At 37.3% G+C, this 19,093-nt stretch overlaps 2 protein-coding genes across 2 annotated transcripts in view; one reads left to right on the forward strand and one right to left on the reverse strand.

Moving 5' to 3' along the window:
- LOC306962771 (uncharacterized protein) overlaps nt 1–19,093 on the forward strand; it is a 1,040,752-nt gene that overhangs the window by 905,053 nt on the left and 116,606 nt on the right. The window lies entirely within an intron of this gene.
- Nucleotides 1–19,093, reverse strand: part of LOC306962759 (deoxyribonuclease-1-like) — a 28,113-nt gene that overhangs the window by 523 nt on the left and 8,497 nt on the right. Inside the window, exons 3-9 of the mRNA XM_079556035.1 lie at nt 18,527–18,615; nt 10,296–10,385; nt 10,066–10,178; nt 7,660–7,772; nt 5,326–5,483; nt 5,140–5,236; nt 881–950 (exon numbers count right to left, since the gene is read on the reverse strand). Of these exons, the coding sequence (XP_079412161.1) occupies nt 881–950; nt 5,140–5,236; nt 5,326–5,483; nt 7,660–7,772; nt 10,066–10,178; nt 10,296–10,385; nt 18,527–18,615 (730 nt within the window). The remainder of the gene's footprint in view (nt 1–880; nt 951–5,139; nt 5,237–5,325; nt 5,484–7,659; nt 7,773–10,065; nt 10,179–10,295; nt 10,386–18,526; nt 18,616–19,093) is intronic.

A 19,093-nucleotide genomic window follows, 5' to 3' on the forward strand; every position in this document is an offset into this window, starting at 1 on the left:
AGACGCCTCCGAGCTTTCGTCACCAGCCGAGTAACCAACCACTGCTCCTCAGCAGAACCCCCTCCCCACTGATGCCACAGACAGCGTGTGGAGGGGGCGTGTCTAAAGGCTCAGAGGTTCCTCTTAACTCCCGCCTGAACCAAGAGGATCTTTTTTCTCACGTCAACAGATTTTTTTCTCCATTTTTTTGTGGGTATTCAACTCATTTTTGTAACTTTTTGTAATTTTTTTGTCAAATTTTTATCACATTATTGTTACATTTTTGTCATTTTTTTGTCAATTTTTTATCACATTTTTGTCACATTTTTGTCAATTTTTTCTAATTTTTTTGTCACATTTTTGTCAAATTTTGTCAATTTTTTATCACATTTTTATCATATTTTTGTCACATTTTTCTCATTTTTTTGGTCAAATTTTTGTCAATTTTTTTTAATCAATTTTTTGTCACGTTTTTGTCAATTTTTTGTCAATTTCTTGTGACATTTTTGCCACTTTTTCATCAATTTTTCGTCACTTTTTTGTCACATTTCCATCATTGTTTTCATCTCAGTTTTTTTTCCAGAAGCTTTTGGATTGGGGTAAAGCCAGACTGGAGAAAATGAGCTCAGTTCAGGCGGGAGTTAATGGGTTAAAAAGACAGAGGCCTATTTCAAGACATTCACTACAGCCATTTTGAGAGAGACATTTTATACAAGGCAGTTATTCTAATTTACTGCATTTACAGACCAACAGAAGGTTTGTCATCATTGTAGTGTGATATAGACTGGTGCTATGGGGCTGACAAAAGCAGAACACCCCCTCTTTAATCAAGCACATATACAGTGCGCAGTGAAGGAATATCTGCTGAAGAATATGAATAGACTGGAGCGCCGAACCTTACCGTCTTCTTCATCTGGGATCTTGGACTTGAGTGTGACTTCCACAGGATAATGGTCGCTCACGTCTAAAGCCTAAACAAACAAAACACGACATTCATCATTGTGTTTTAAAGCAGGGGGGTCTCCAACCTTTTCATCCGGCAAGCTGAGCAAATGTTTCAAGAGAACGGCGGCTTTTACTTTCATAAAAGTGAGTTACGGAATAAATGTGATTATTTGATTGTTGAAACTGAAACACCCGCACAGCGACTCCTCCGCCGTTAAGGCGTCGCTCTGTGTTTTTAAATGTAGGTGCGTTGTTATTGATATGACGCGATATTCAGCGTGACCGATCCAGATCTGCAAATGACTTGCATCAGCTGCAACTTTAAAGGGATGTTTCAGGATGTTTGACATAGGGCCTCATTTATCCAGAGTGTTGCTGATTTATGGAGATATTTTTTTTGTAATTCATGCAGTTCTTATATTTGAAGAGTTTCGTGGCGCTAGGCTAGTGCATGTCTATGGTATCAGCTAGCCTGCATTAAACACAGTGTGACCCGCTCCACAGAGCACCTGAGGCAAATCACTTATAACACCAGACTAACCATATACATGTCTGTGTCCATAGAGTCATGTTTGGAATATAACTGATCTGCATCACATGAATGATCGCATTTTGAGGGACTATTTTCAAGCAGATCACTCCGCCGCCGCGTAGCTTATACAACCACGAAGCTGACGCTGCTCAAATATAAGACAGACATGTATATGGTTAGTCTGGTGTTATCAGTGATTTGCCTCAGGTGCTCTGTGGGTCACACTGTTTTTAATGCAGGCTAGCTGATACCATAGACATGCACTAGCCTTGCATTAGCCTAGCGCCATGAAACTCTTCAAATATAAGAACTGCACTCTGGATAACTAGGAAATGAGGCCCTATGTCAAACATCCTGAAATGTCCCTTTAAAGCGTGTGGAAAAGCATCAGTTTGTAGTCCAGGAGTTGAGGTAGGTGGACGTCATCCAGGAGAATTAGCCAAGATGTTATTTCAAAGAAAATGACTTGAGTTTTGTCCTTAACTTTTCTATTTGACTCAAATGTTCACAGATTGGGTTCAGGATGTTCAGAACAGAAACAAAATGCATCTAGAAAGTCTTGGAGCTACTGGATGGGGACAGACACAGACGGCATCAAATCTTTTCCCTTTTTAGCCATTTTCTGCTGGAACATAAACTTATTTATCACATAAATGAAGTCAAGTCTAAATCGGGCCCATTTGGACATATGAAAAAACGGCAGGCGTAGCTAGCGCTAGCTAACCGCTAGCATTAGCACAAACATGAGCATATATGGGCGATTCCAGAGATGCCGTCTGTATCTATACCCGTTTTAACCTCTTACCACCCGCCAAAACCAAATGCATTCTCTCCTCTTTGCCATTGTCGTCACTTTTTATTTTCCTAATGCGTTTTGTCAATTTTTTTAATGGCACTTTTTTGATGCATTTTTGTCACTTTTTTCTCTGAATTTGTGTCTTTTTTTTGCTGGATTTTTTTTATTTTTTTTGCTGAATTTTTTGTATTTTTTTTGCTAGATTTTTGTCACTTTTTTGCTGGATTTTTGTCTTTTTTTTGCTGGATTTTTGTCTTTTTTTTGCTGGATTTTTGTCTTTTTTTGCTGGATTTTTGTCTTTTTTTGCTGGATTTTTGTCTTTTTTTTGCCGGATTTTTGTCTTTTTTTTGCTGGATTTTTGTCCCTTTTTTGCTGGATTTTTGTCACTTTTTTGCTGGATTTTTGTCACTTTTTTGCTGGATTTTGTCACTTTTTTGCTGGATTTTTGTCTTTTTTTGCTGGATTTTTGTCTTTTTTTTGCCGGATTTTTGTCTTTTTTTTGCTGGATTTTTGTCCCTTTTTTGCTGGATTTTTGTCACTTTTTTGCTGGATTTTTGTCACTTTTTTGCTGGATTTTGTCACTTTTTTGCTGGATTTTTGTCACTTTTTTGCTGGATTTTTGTCGCTTTTTTGCTGGATTTTTGTCTTTTTTTGCTGGATTTTTGTCTTTTTTTTGCTGAATTTTTGTCGCTTTTTTGCTGTATTTTTGTCACTTTTTTGCTGTATTTTTGTCCCTTTTCTGCTGGATTTTTGTCTTTTTTTGCTGGATTTTTGTCACTTTTTTGCTGGATTTTTGTCACTTTTTTGCAGGATTTTTGTCGCTTTTTTGCTGGATTTTTGTCTTTTTTTGCTGGATTTTTGTCATTTTTTGCTGGATTTTTGTCACTTTTTTGCTGGATTTTTGTCATTTTTTAGCTGGATTTTTGTCATTTTTTTGCTGGATTTTTGACACTTTTTTGCTGGATTTTTGTCACTTTTTTGCTGGATTTTTGTCGCTTTTTTGCTGGATTTTTGGTCTTTTTTTGCTGGATTTTTGTCACTTTTTTGCTGGATTTTTGTCTTTTTTTAGCTGGATTTTTGTCATTTTTTAGCTGGATTTTTGACACTTTTTTGCTGGATTTTTGTCACTTTTTTGCTGGGTTTTTGACACTTTTTTGCTGGATTTTTGTCGCTTTTTGCTGGATTTTTGTCATTTTTTTGCTGGATTTTTGTCACTTTTTTGCTGGATTTTTGTCATTTTTTTAGCTGGATTTTTGTCATTTTTTTAGCTGGATTTTTGTCATTTTTTAGCTGGATTTTTGTCACTTTTTTGCTGGATTTTTGTCACTTTTTTGATGGATTTTTGTCGCTTTTTTCTGGATTTTTGTCTTTTTTTGCTGGATTTTTGTCATTTTTTTGCTGGATTTTTGTCTTTTTTTGCTGGATTTTTGTCATTTTTTTGCTGGATTTTTGTCTTTTTTTGCTGGATTTTTGTCATTTTTTTTGCTGGATTTTTGCCACTTTTTTGCTGGATTTTTGTCACTTTTTTGCTGGATTTTTGTCTTTTTTTTGCCGGATTTTTGTCTTTTTTTTGCTGGATTTTTGTCCCTTTTTTGCTGGATTTTTGTCACTTTTTTGCTGGATTTTTGTCTTTTTTTTGCTGAATTTTTGTCGCTTTTTTGCTGTATTTTTGTCACTTTTTTGCTGTATTTTTGTCCCTTTTCTGCTGGATTTTTGTCACTTTTTTGCTGGATTTTTGTCACTTTTTTGCTGTATTTTTGTCCCTTTTCTGCTGGATTTTTGTCTTTTTTTTGCTGGATTTTTGTCACTTTTTTGCTGGATTTTTGTCACTTTTTTGCAGGATTTTTGTCGCTTTTTTGCTGGATTTTTGTCTTTTTTTGCTGGATTTTTGTCATTTTTTGCTGGATTTTTGTCACTTTTTTGCTGGATTTTTGTCATTTTTTAGCTGGATTTTTGTCATTTTTTTGCTGGATTTTTGACATTTTTTTGCTGGATTTTTGTCACTTTTTTGCTGGATTTTTGTCGCTTTTTTGCTGGATTTTTGGTCTTTTTTTGCTGGATTTTTGTCACTTTTTTGCTGGATTTTTGTCTTTTTTTAGCTGGATTTTTGTCATTTTTTAGCTGGATTTTTGACACTTTTTTGCTGGATTTTTGTCACTTTTTTGCTGGATTTTTGTCTTTTTTTAGCTGGATTTTTGTCATTTTTTAGCTGGATTTTTGACACTTTTTTGCTGGATTTTTGTCACTTTTTTGCTGGGTTTTTGACACTTTTTTGCTGGATTTTTGTCATTTTTTTGCTGGATTTTTGTCACTTTTTTGCTGGATTTTTGTCATTTTTTTAGCTGGATTTTTGTCATTTTTTTAGCTGGATTTTTGTCATTTTTTAGCTGGATTTTTGTCACTTTTTTGCTGGATTTTTGTCACTTTTTTGATGGATTTTTGTCGCTTTTTTCTGGATTTTTGTCTTTTTTTGCTGGATTTTTGTCATTTTTTTGCTGGATTTTTGTCTTTTTTTGCTGGATTTTTGTCATTTTTTTGCTGGATTTTTGTCACTCTTTTGCTGGATTTTTGTCTTTTTTTGCTGGATTTTTGTCATTTTTTTTGCTGGATTTTTGCCACTTTTTTGCTGGATTTTTTAATTTTTTTGGCTGATTTTTTTTATTTTTTTTGCTGAATTTTTTTATTTTTTTGCTGGATTTTTGTCACTTTTTTGCTGGATTTTTGCCATTTTTGTCAATTTACATCATTTTCTTCTCGTTTTTTGTCGCTGTTTTGAAGAAGCTTTTAGATTTGGAGAATTTGGAGAACAGGAGAAAACAGGTGGGAGTTAAGAGGTTAAAGTCATTATCGGAGGGTTACTGACAAAGAGTAAGTGAAAATTTCTCACCTGTTCGTCTGAGAGTCCATAAGCTTTCTGGAAGTTGAACGGTTTGGCTGATTTTGGAACGACGGCCTGCAACATGTCGTCTCCGTAAACCACAATCCTGACAAAAACAAACAGAAACCCTTACTGGTCACTCGGTTCTGCCAAAGCGCTCGAGTCCGGGCTTGGTCGGGCTTGGTCGGGCTTCACCTGTCGTACGTGTGGTCGTTCTTGTTGCTGGCGGTCGTGTCTTCGTCGTCTGAGATGAGCCAGTGGAAGTTTGTGTCGCTGCGGATTCGAATCGTCTTCATCTCTTTTTTAGAAACGTAGGCGCCGTCGGCGTTAAAGTCTCCAAGAATCATCACATTCTGAAGAAACAAAGTGAGTTCGTCCTGGTTCAGTCGTATATAAAGTCCTTTAAAGGAGCAGGCCACCGTTTTTACACACTGAGACATGTTCTTACCTGAGCTTAGACAAGTTCATGTGTACCTGTCTGGACTTCACGTGTGCGCTCAGTCACGTAAACACAGCACAGACGGCGTTAGCATTTAGCCTCTCCCCCTCTATAGCTCCACTAAAACTACACTGTAATAATACCAGGAGTACTTCGACATCCGCGCAGTAATCTGGAAGAGTAAATCTGGAAGAGCACAAAAGGGCCACCAGTCCCGCCTCAACCGAGCTTTACCCAAATCTAAAAGCTAAAAAGAAAAGCATCAAAAAAGTGAGAAAATGTGATGAAAATTCAACAAAACGGGAGAAAAACACAGACAAAAAATGATTAAAAAAACAACAAAAATATGACAAAAATGTGACGACTTGACGAAAAGTTTCCATCACTTTTGTAGGTCTTAGCTTTCAAATGAGGCGTTACATTGTTGATCTCCAGTCGAGAAGCTTTTAGATTTGGGTAAAGCCCGGTATATATAAAAACATGAATCTAAAAGGAATTCCGTGGAGTTTGGTGCACCACAAGTTTAGGGACCATTATTATTTATTATTTATATGAATGATTTTGCTTCTGTTTCTACGACCGCCTTTCCCGCTCTTTTTGCTGATGATGCCGATCAACAAAATAATAATAAAAAGCAAAACTGGGGAAAATGCACTCGTTAATGTTAAGGCGGGGGGTCAGAGGTTAAAATATGGATTTGTGGAAGTCACATTTACTCTGATTTGGGCCGGGCTGGTCAGAGTCCAGGGCTGTTTTTCAGTCCCAGTCCGGCCTGGGAGGAGAGGCTAAATGCTAACGCCGTCTGCGCTGTGTTTACGTGACTGAAGGCACGGGGGAAGATCAGACAGGTACAAATGAACTCGTCACAGCTCAGGTAAGAACATATCTCAGTGTGGAAAAACGGTGGTCCGTTCCTTTAAAGGTTCGTTATGCAACTTTTTATGCGAAACAAAGGAAGTTGATGTTTGTGTGTATTTGACCTTGTAGTGACCCAGTGGCTGTGTGAAGGGTCCGCATGGCACCTTTACTTTCCATCACAGTGGTCTGACTCTACAGGACACTCCAGGATCAATTGTTTGGAAAGTTTTCACGGCTGAAGGACCTTTTCACCAGAAAACCTGCAAAGCAATTGGTCCTGGAGCGTCCTGTAGACCACTTTGCATAAAAAGTTGCATAATGCACCTTTAAGGCAGGTGAATATACTTTTTAAATTCAGAAATATCAATTTGAAACTTTTGTTGCAGATTTCTGATATGATTATTAGAAAAAAAAACTGTATTGCCGATTTTATTTAATTTAAATTGTATATGAAAATAGCATCGTATAAACAAAAATGGCAAAATTGCATATTTTCTGCAACCAAATCTGAATAATGAATTGAGCCTGAACCGAGAGGAGCTTTTTCCTCACGTTATCAGATTTTTTTTACATCATTTTTTTGTTGGGGATTCAACTCATTTTTTTTCACTTTTTTGTCATTTTTTGTCATTTTCTGTCACATTTTTTTCAATTTTTTCATCAATTTTTTTATCACATTTTAGTCATTTTTTTCCACATTTTTTTGTCACTTTTTTAGTCATTTTTTTTTAATCAATTTGTAGTCATTTTTTTCCTTTTTTTCACTTTTTTCGGCCATTTTTTATCAATTTTTGGTAATTTTTTTTCACTTTTTTTCACTTTTTTATCAATTTTTTATCAATTTTTTGTCATTTTTTTTATCACATTTTTTTCACTTTTTTCATCAATTTTTTTTATCACATTTTAGTCATTTTTTTGTCATTTTTTTGTAATTTTGTTATCACATTTTTGCCACTTTTTCATCAATTTTTCGTCACTTTTTTGTCACATTTCCATCATTGTTTGTTGCTTTTTTCACAGCTTTTTTCCAGAAGCTTTTGGATTGGGGTAAAGCCAAACTGGAGGAAATGTGCTCGGTTCAGGTGGGAGTTAAGGGCTTAGATTTCTGTGTTTTTTTGTTGATGTACAGGTTGGAAAACTAGAATATTGTTCAAAAGTCTGAAAAACCGTGAGCATTAAACACATTTGGCTTTGCCTGCAGTGTCTGCCCTCATCACGTGTCCCTCACTCACGTCCGTTTTCCACTTCTTCTTGACGTCCATGAACACGTCGTAGAGCTTGTCCAGTTCAGTGTCGGATTCCTCCGGAGTCGTGTGCACCGGGATCAAAACCAGGTCCTGCAGTTCTGTGATCGGTAGAAAATAAATCATCATTTACTCATGAAAGTATCACCTTTAAAAACACCGTGAGGCCCAGATCCAGGTCAGGATGAACCGAAGCTGGATCCAAAATGTAATAAATTATGTCTGAGTGTGTGTCAAGTTTAAACCATAAAACCCACAACTTAAAGGCATTATTAAAGGATTTTCTCTGTAAATAAAAGGAACAAGGCCGTGGGAACCCAGGGTGCTGAGGGCGCTGCAGCACCCCCCGGTGGATAGTGTGTGAACTGCAGGCAAGATTAACCCCTTAACTCCCACCTGAACCAAGAACATTTTCTCCAGCTTTACCCCAATCCAAAAGCTTCTGGAAACAAGGTGTGAAAATAGCAACAAAACTGAGATGAAAACAAGGATGGAAATGTGGAAAAAGTGAGAAAACATTGACATAAAATGACAAAAAAAATGACAAAGAAAGAACAAAAAATGACAAAAAATGTGACAAAAATGTGACAAAAAAAGACAAAAAAATGACAAAAAAAGAACAAAAAAGGACAAAAAATGTGACAAAAAAAAAGACAAAAAATGACAAAAAACAAAACAAAAAAAATGACAAAAAAATGATTAAAAAATGACAAAAAAATGATTAAAAAATGACAAAAAAAAGACAAAAAATGACAAAAAATGACAAAAAAATGACAAAAAAGACAAAAAAATGACAAAAAAATGAAAAAAATGACACAAAAAATGAGTTGAATACCCCCCCCCCCCAAAAAAAAGATGGAAAAAAATGTGATGACGTGAGGAAAAAGATCCATTTAGTTTTGTAGATCTTAGCTTTCAAATGAGGCGTTACACTGGCCTACAGGATTTGGGTAAAGCTGAACTGGAGAAAATGCTCTCGGTTCAGTCGGGAGTTAAGAGGTTAATAAATAGGATTTATGCACAGGAAAAGTATTTTGGGGGTAAATTTTGTCCCTCAGCGCCTCCTAAACTAAAACATCTTCCCACGGCTCTGAAAAGGAATGATCTCCATGGTAACGCAGGGCAGTCAGCGCCACAGGGGATATATACAGACAGCATTTCGACATTTTCCACTCTTTTTAGCCATTTTCTGGTGGAATATGAACTTATTTATCACATACAAATAAAGTCAAGTGTAAATCGGGCCCATGTGGATATTTACTCACAGCAGATTGTTCTGTAGAAGTGGAAAAACGGCGGTCACAGCAAGCGCTAGCTAGCGTTAGCATTAGCACGGCGCTAACATGTAGCATCATGTTAGCATTCTCCGTTATTCATGTATTTATGGGCTGTTAAACCACTTTGCTCCTCCCCATGTATTTGTATCTATCTTATTTAGTAGAAACTATAAAACTATATTCATAATTCAGTATTTGTTAAAGTAGTTTTTGAATAATTAGAGAAAGATTAGATTTTCTCAAACTTGTTTTCCCCCTTAACTGTTTAACCTCTTAACTCCCACCTGAACGGATCCCATTTTCTCCAGTTTGGCTTTACCCCAATCAAAAAGCTTCTTGGGAAAAAAAGCAACAAAACAGCCACAAAAATGAGAAGAAAACAAGGATGTAAACGCAACCAAAAAGTGACAAAAAATCTACAAAAATTTGGAAAAAATTCAACAAAAATGTGACAAAAATTCAACAAAAAAATGACAAAAATGTGACAAAAATTAAACAAAAAAGTGACAAAAATTAAACAAAAATGTGACAAAAATTAAACAAAAAATTACCAAAAATAAACAAAAAATTACAAAGCTTTTTAAAAAAATGTGACAAAAATTCAACAAAAATGTGACTAAAATTAAACAAAAAAATGACAAAAATTCAACAAAAAATTCAACAAAAAATAAAAAAAAAATTACAAAAAAAAAAAAAAAATGTGACTAAAATTCAACCAAAAAGTGACAAAAATTCAACAAAAAATTACAAAAAATAAACAAAAAATTACAAAAAAAAAAAAAAATGTATCAAAAAAGTGACAAAAATTCAACAAAAAAATGACAAAAATTAAACAAAAAAACGACAAAAATTCAATCAAAATGTGACCAAAAAAAGAAACAAAAAAACATAAAAAAGGTGACACAACACAGCAACAACGCGAGGAAAAAGATCAGTCTTGTGGGTCTCAGCTTTCAAATGAGGTGCTACACAGCCCTATATAATAACCAAAGAGGACAGAATGCACTTGGTTCAGGCGGGGGGTAAGAGGTTAACCACACATGACCATATATGGGAGACTCCAGAGATCCGTCTGTATCTACTGTCCGGGTTCAGGGAGACTTCGTGATGCGTTCACCTGTCGTGGGACATTTGAACCTCAGGATGTACGGTTCTCGAGAAAAAGCATCTTCATTCAGCGTCTTGGTGTCGTCAAACTGGTACGTCCCGATCAGATTCACCATGTCGTCCCTACACAGGGTTAGACATGGAGCCGGATGAAGTATTTACAGTATTCAGGTCTGATGTTGGTGTGATCTGAGTGATGCAGTGTGATTGTAAGTCTCGGTTCCCAGAATAACGTTGTACCTGTAGAGGAACATGAACTGCTCCTTGTAGCGGGAGGAGCGTCCCAGCCGGCTGCTGATCTGGAGACTGTAGTGATGCTTCCTGTTCGCCCTGAAGGAGACATTACAGGGTTCATTACATCAACAAAATATTTAGTTATTTTAGTCAAAGTGATATTTTTGTGACTAAAATTGGACTAAAACTAAATTAAAAGTTTCTCATGAGACTAAAACTGTGACTAAAATGTCCAGATGTTTGAGTCGACTAAAATCAGACTAAATAAAAATGAAAATCAGTGTTAATTTTGACAACATATATTTTAGTTTCAGGGTTTGTCTTGTGACGGATTGACAGTTTGTTATTCTTTTTGTTGTTATTTTTATTATGATTGTTAAGTTCTTTTTAGGGGTGCCAGTCAGGTTTCCCTCCTGACGTATAGGATATAAGGGTTTGTTATAATCGGTGAGTTTTCCTTACAATGCTGCAATCCTCACAAGGGCATGTGCTACATGGCATAAACCCTTTTGTATATATGACATATGATGAACACCACCAACACAGACAGAACAGGTGGGTTATGCAAATGTGTATTATACATAAATACTGATATCCAAATATATCACAAGTGTTCAGAAATAAATGCCCACTCAAAAGGGAAACAGTCCAAAGGAGCCAGAAAGTGCCCCCCAATTTTCTCCGCTCCACAGCGTATCTAAATAAACAAAAACTGTGGTTGCTTAATTTGTCCCTTCCAACATTTCCTTTTCAAAAATACACATACAAAATCATTAACTTGTACGTACTGCGCGAGCACTAAGTGACGTCACACTGACGTAATGCGGAAGTGCGGTCTAGCCAGCACCAGAGTGATCTACAGTAAACATAATTATTTTAGCATACTTTTATCAAGGCTCGAAACCACAGCAAAAACGCAGAATAATACATCAATCAAGGCACAAAGAAAGAAAACTCACGGACAATCTAGAGTCCCAGCGGACCTGTACGTACGGTGCGTGGAATGACGTCACCGACGTACGTAGCAACCAGGAAGCGGTAGGTCCGGTGGGGAAACGAGGAAAGATGGCGGACGCCAACGTTTGGCGTGCGCGCGGCTGAGAATTAGATGCTGAATTTAGAGTCCTAAGACCAAACTAACCGTCGCGTTTCAAAGACCTCAAAGCTTGAAAGAAGCAACAGACTTTGAAATGTGACACGGGAACGTGAGTCACCAAACTAAAGCGGAATCTCACGATTTGACGTCGCCGAGTACCCCCGGCCCGCCGATATCAACTGCTTGTGATATGTCGGGGAAAAGAGGACGAGACAAGAAAGTTGAGAAAGTGGACATTGCAATAAACACCACTTTGAGAGAGATCAACTCGTTCCCTTCTTCCACGTTGGAGGACGAGCACGAGATCGAGGTTGATTTGGAATCCCTACCTGAAACCGCCTCATCCACCCCGGAGGCGAAGAAAGGGAAAATGACCCTTACACTGGAAGACCTTCAGGAAAACCTCATGTGTGCAATAAACCAAAACACGGAGAAAATTATGAAGAGAATCGACGACAACGCTAGCTCTATAGACAGAATCAATGAACAGCTGAACCTCTTACTCCAGGATATGGGAGACACAAAAGAAACTGTGGAGGAACTAAAAAATCAACTATCGGATTATGAGAGACGCATGCAGGAGCTTGAGGAGAAAGTGGACGAACAGGAGCGACATCACCGACGCTGGAATCTACGCCTCTTCGGACTGAGGGAGCAGGAAGGAGAGAAGCTCAAGAAGGTGGTTACGGAGATCTGCTACGCTGTGGCCCCGGAGTGCGAGGGGACTTCGCCCCTCGTCGACGTCTGCCACAGGCTTGGCCGCAAAGAAGAGGGGCGCACCCGACCGGTGATTATCCGTTTCCTCAGCAGATCCGACAAAGACCTTGTATGGAGATCGGCAAGGGAGTCGGAGGTCCTTCAAGCCAGAAGACTGCACTTCAAATTAGACTTGACAGCTAAAGACAAAGAGATCCGCAGCTCCAAGTGGCCACAAGTGGACGCAGCAAGAAAACTAGGAAAGAAAGCCTACTTCATCGGCGTGAAAGCATACATTGATGGTAAACTAATTTAGTTACAGTGTTTACATTGAGTATTGACTAAAGAGAAGGGTTGGGGGGTGGGGGGAGGGGGGTGGGGGGTGGCGGGAGGGGGTTGTGGGCGAAGGGAGGGAGCGGGGTTTGACAATGTTCCCTTTGAGATTTCCTTGTAAATGCAGTATCAATTAATAGGTCTCTAGGTGCTCATAATTTAGCTCTAGTTCTCAGTTTATATGTTTTCCTTTTGTTGAATAAAGATAGAAGCAGATGAACAATACTTTGGTTCCTTAAAATGTCTTTCTTTAAATGTCAGAGGCTTGAGAGACAATGTCAAAAGAAAAGCAATGTTTATGTTTTGCAGAAGGAAAAATGCTGATATAATATTATTACAAGAAACACATTCTTTGGAGAGTGACATCAAATTCTGGAAGAGTCAATGGGGTGACCAATGCTATTTTTCTCATGGTACTAATCAATCTGCAGGGGTCGCCACGTTACTGATCAAACCTAAGGGTGATGTAGTCGAATCGGTACTTTCGGAAGAGGGGAGATATATAATCCTGGTGCAAAAAATGGACAATTGTTATTTCATTATTTGCAACGTGTACGGTTATAACTCCATTTCAATGACCAAACCAATGTTCACACAGATATGCAATAAGATTCAAGTGTTGCAGACCAAATATCAAAATGCCTTTGTTGTAATTGGAGGGGATTATAACGATGCGCCTAATGACCAACTAGACAGGATACCTGCTAAAACTGTTCCTAGTGGAAGATTCAAATGTACTAATTATGTAAGCGATCAATTAAATCTGACGGACGCATGGAGATTCTTTAACCCAAATACCAATGAGTTTACCTGGAATAACTTAAACAGGACACAACGTTCAAGAATAGACCTGTGGTTGATATCTAATGAGTGCTTACAGTTCACGCAGGCAGTTACACATGAACACGCACCTTTGACTGATCACAAAGTAATATTAATGCATATCTGTGGAACAAAGCTAAAAAGTGGTAACATTAGAGGGTACTGGAAGTTAAACAATAAGCTGCTCTTGGACCAAGTGTTTTGTGATTCAATTGAGGACTTGGCTCAACAAATATTCAATCAAACAGAAGGGAATCATGTACAAAAGTGGGAAATCTTCAAATTTAAAGTAAGAGAGATGGGTATAAAAAGAAGTAAAGAAATGAAAAAAGATAATATTGCAAGAGAAACCAATTTAATGGAAGAACTAAATGTTTTACTACACAAAACACAGTTAAACGATGAGGAGGAAGCAAAAATAAATATATTAAAAGAAGAAATTGACAAGTACTATATGGACTTAGCCAAGGGAGCCTTTATAAGGTCTCGAAGTAGATGGTTAGAAAATGGGGAGAGAAATTCCAGCTATTTCTTTTCCCTAGAAAAAAGGAATCAAAAAAGAAACAATATTACCTCACTGAAAGTCGGGGACCAGACAATATCCAACCCCAAAGAGTTGTCAAAATGTGTGGAGCACTTTTATAGCAATATATACAAAACAATTTCTCAACCTGATGTGTCTGACAGATTTATAGAATCAATCAAAACCTATATACCGCTAATTTCGGATAACTTCAAAAGAAATTGTGAGCAACCAATATCAAGAACAGAAATCAGAGAAGCTGCGAAAGCACTTAAAAAAGGTAAATCACCAGGAAATGATGGTCTATCAGCTGAGTTTTATCAACATTTTTGGAGCATAATTGAACAACCTTTACTTGAGGCATTTGAATTGTGTATCAAAGAAAAAGAACTGTCCACCACTATGAAGCAAGGAACAATATGTTTGATTCCTAAACCAGGAAAAGATGTCTTATCAATAGAAAACTGGAGACCAATTACACTCCTAAATGTGGACTACAAAATTTTTGCATCGGTTTTTGCCAAAAGACTAAAGGCTGGACTCCAAGAAATTATAAGCGAAACTCAAACAGGATTCATGTCAAACAGGCATATAAGCTCTAACATAAGACTGGTGCTCGACCTGCTTGATTACTCAGAATATATAAATACGAACGCACTAATCTTATTTTTAGACTTTTACAAAGCCTTCGACACTATAGAGCATCATTTCCTATTCAAAACGTTACACAGCTTTGGCTTTGGCCCTAACTTTGTCTCAGTAATTCAAACGCTTTATAAAAATATTGACAGCAGTGTTATGATGTATCCTAACACTACTTCAAGATTTCCAATTTCAAGATCTGTCCGTCAAGGATGTCCTCTGGCGCCCTTTCTGTTCCTGCTAACAGTTGAACTCTTATCCATTCAAATTAAGAACAGCTTGATCAAAGGCATCAATATCTTTGACAAGGAAATAAAAATTACTCAGTTAGCAGACGATACTGCACTCTTTCTTTCAGACAAACATCAGATTGAGAATGCTATAACTCTGGTTCAAAGGTTCTCGGATGCTTCCGGTTTACAGCTAAATACCTCAAAATGTGAAATCTTGTGTCTCTATGAATGTGATGAGAACGTGTTTCAAAGTATTACAGTAAAAAGTAGTGTCAAATACCTAGGAATACATATCAGTAAGGATGGTAGAGAGAGACAACAACAAAATCTTCTCCCCAAATTGAAGAAAACCAAAAATATCTTTAACTTATGGACACAAAGAGACACCTCAATCTGGGGAAGAACCCTGCTCACGAAAGCAGAAGGCGCATCTCGCTTTATCTATCCTGCATTAGTATTAGAGATTACAGAGTCAACATGCAAAGAAATCAACAAGATATTTACGGATTTCATATGGAAAAATAGGCAGCACCGGGTCAAAAGGACAATTCTGTGTAACTCCAGAGATGAAGGAGGATTAGAAACCCTGGACTTTTCAGTCTTAAACCAAACGTTCAAAGTAAAATGGATCAAACTGTGTATTATTAATCGTAACTCTCTGTGGTACTTCATCCCAAATAGCATCTTTCAAAAGGTGGGAGGTTTACAATTTCTGTTAAAATGTAATTATAGCATATCTAAATTGCCTTTAAAATTAAGTGCATTTCACAAACAAGCCTTATTAGCATGGAAAATGTGTTACAAACACAATTTTTCACCTCATAAGAGCTTAATCTGGAACAACGAAAACATAATAAGATGCAACAAAACATTATACCTACAAAACTGGTTTGAGAAGAAGATTACCCATGTACAAGATTTATTTGAAAATGGCCAACTCATTTCATATGGGTCTTTTATCAACCACCATCAATTTCCCATTCCACCACGGGAATTCAACTCAGTCATGAGAGCTATTCCTATTGGTATAAAAGAACTAATGAAAGCTCATCAAAGGCAAGAAACCGCTATAATTACAGAACCCATTTTAATCAACGGTGTCAACTTTACAAGTAACAAATGCTCCAATAAGTTCATCCGCCACCACATTCAGAACCAAAACAAAATCTCACCAGCTTGCAAAGCCCATTGGAGCTCCACTTTTAGTGAAGTGAACTGGAACAAAACGTGGCTAGTGGCCTTTAAGTACTGTATCAGTAACAAAATCAAAGAAACTCACTGGAAGATTATTCACAACATTTACCCTACTAATTCTTATATAGCGAAATTTAGCGATATTGACAACAAATGCTCATTTTGCAATCTGGAAACTGAAACTCTAAAACATCTATTTTACGACTGCGCATATACTCATGAAGTATGGTCCAAACTACAAATGTTTCTATCACAAAAAATCACTTGTCCTATTAAATTAGATTATCAACATATTGTCACGCACTTTAACCACAAAAATAGTAATATTGAATATATGGTTAACTTATTCATTCTCTATGGAAAATTTCATATACACAAAGCTAAATTCTTAAAGTACAAGCCCTCGATCAAACTACTAAGAATGGAGATCAACAACTATCTGCAATCACTCAAAATTATTGCCAACAAAAAATCAGTCAAAACCTTAAACGTCGTGGAACAGTTTAACATTACAACTTGACAAATAGCCGGCGTTATCCCGTAGCCTTGCCTTATGTCACCAGTAAAAAGTATTGAAATGTTATGTCTGTCTTGTTTTTTGTGTTGTTGCTGTTGATAGAATGTTGTCACTTTGATAAATAGATGGGTGGAGCGAGCGCCGAACCGTCAGCCCCTCCTGCTGTCGCTTCAGCGACCGCTACACCGGGACATCACCCATATAAAACAGAAGTAACGGCGTGACAATGTTATTCTTCTGAAATAGCCTCACACCAAGGGGACATGAACACAGATACAGTTAATCAAGAAAACTTGGCAATGGAACCAAAATCTGTACTCTTTATTTTCTGTTTCAACATATGTTTTTAATCTCTGTATACTACTGCTCAAGATGAAATGCAAAAGAAGTTAATAAAAAAAAAAAAAAAAAAAAAAAAAAAAAAAGCGGTAGGTCCGGTTCAGCAAAGATTGGTTTGTGGAAGAATTGACCACACTCGTTGGGAGTGTGCTTAAGTGTTGCTTTGCTACCCCTCAGGATCCGAGGCTGCTACTTCCCTGTCCCGCAAAGGTATGCCATTTTACTAGCGCAAACCCAGGAGGCTTAACCGGCGGCGGGGACAGGGGGAGCGAATAGGAGAAGGGGTAGAAATGGGCGTTGTGTGTGAGGTCAGAGAGGGAGGCTGGACAAGGGAGTAAACCGGGTGTGGTGAAGGCGAGGGTATAGGTGACTGACCATGCACAGACGGGTGCCTGGTTGTCACAGTCTTTTGACTAAAATGTAATTTAATTTTAGTCGAGATTTAGTCTAGTTTTAGTCGACTAAATTTAAGACTAATTTAGTGGACTTTGCATTGATAATATTGATTCTAATCATGGGGGTCCCTCAGGCTGCTGGGCCCCTGGGAAGAAGGAGAAAAGGAGAGAGTACCCTGTCTCTTTGCAGACTCCCTCACATGTAAGGCTTGATCAGATGACTTTGTACCCAAGACTAAACCAGGTCTAAACCAGTGTTAATTTTGACAACATATTTTATTTTAGTTTTAGTCTTTTGACAAAAATTTAATTTAAGTTTAGTCAAGATTTAGTCAAAAAAAAAAATCTTTTTTAGTCTAGTTTTAGTCGACTAAGTTTCAGACTAATTGAGTGGACTTTGCATTGATAATATTGATTCTAATCATGTTTAATGTTGTTCCTCTGCTTCATGTTTCTGCTCCACATGAACAAAGCTCAGAGCTGATCCTTTAAACATGATCTGAGGCTCTTTCAGACGCTCAATACAAGTTTGGATGATTTTAGTCTCTCCTTTTCATTTTTATTTAGTCTGATTTTAGTCGACTCAAACATCTGGACATTTTAGTCACAGTTTTAGTCTCATGAGAAACTTTTCATTTAGTTTTAGTCCAATTTTAGTCACAAAAATATCACTTTGACCAAAATTAAGACTAAATATTTTAGTCGACGAAATTAACACTGGTGAAAAGGAGAGACTAAAATCATCCAAACTTGTATTGAGCGTCTGAAAGAGCCTCAGATCATGTTTAAAGGATCAGCTCTGAGCTTTGTTCATGTGGAGCAGAAACATGAAGCAGAGGAACAACATTAAATATGATTAAAATCAATATTATCAATGCAAAGTCCTGAAATTAGTCTTAATTTTAGTCGACTAAAACTAGACTAAAATTGAATTATATTTTCGTCAAAAGACTAAAACTAAAATAAAATATGTTGTTAAAATTAACACTGGTCGAGTAAAAGGAAAATATAAACAACATGAAATCATTATAAAAGTAGTAATGCATAATCGTGACAACACAGATTAATGATAACAGGTTATTTAGCTTAATTTAACAATATCATATTTGCAATTAGAAACTTGTTTGGAAACAGATAATGAAAAAAAGACGGTCCTTAAAGGGAGAACTAGAATCTACTTTCTCCACCATTTGGCCTCCTTTGTGTTTATCTTTATTAAGGCCTGGGTTTAGTCTGGAGGTTCTCAAAAGCCAAATGTTTCTTGATTTAGTGAACACTTTGAGAACCACAGTTTGAGAACCACAGCTTGAGAACCACAGCTTGAGAACCACAGCTTGAGAACCACAGCTTGAGAACCACAGCTTGAGAACCACAGCTTGAGACCCACAGCTTGAGAACCACAGCTTGAGACCCACAGCTTGAGAACCACGGAGTGAACGGGACTCACTTGTTGATGGCGTCGACCAGGATTTTGACGGAGGATCCGCTGATGTCCACCACCTCCAGGATCAGGATGACGTCATAACGGGACACGATCTGACAGAAACAAACGCTTTAGGCCGACTACGCAAATAACTACACCCCCCCCCTCCCTAACCACGCCCCACCCCCTCACAAACCCCTCCCCCGCCCTCCAGTCGACAGGCGGGCGCCCCTCCCCCGTCCAAGAAAACATTCCAGCGCCGGCCCAGGTGTGTTTCCCATGTGGATGTTTTTACACATGTGCTTTGCCTTAACTTAACCTGATTGTAATTTTGCATTTTTTCTTTTTTAAAGGAATCCGCGCAGTAATCTTCACTTTACTGCGCGGATGCCAAACTACAAAAAAACGGACAAAAAAATGACGAAAAAAGGACGAATAAATGACGAAAAAATGACGAAAAAAGACAAAAAAATGACAAAAAAAATGACGAAAAATGACCAAAAAATGATGAAAAAAATGATGAAAAATTACAAAAAAAGACTGAAAAAATGATGAAAAAATGATGAAAAAAATGACGAAAAATAACAAAAA

The sequence above is a fragment of the Gobius niger genome (genome assembly GCF_951799975.1).
Source record: "Gobius niger genome assembly, chromosome: 5".
In the NCBI taxonomy this organism is placed as follows: domain Eukaryota; kingdom Metazoa; phylum Chordata; class Actinopteri; order Gobiiformes; family Gobiidae; genus Gobius; species Gobius niger.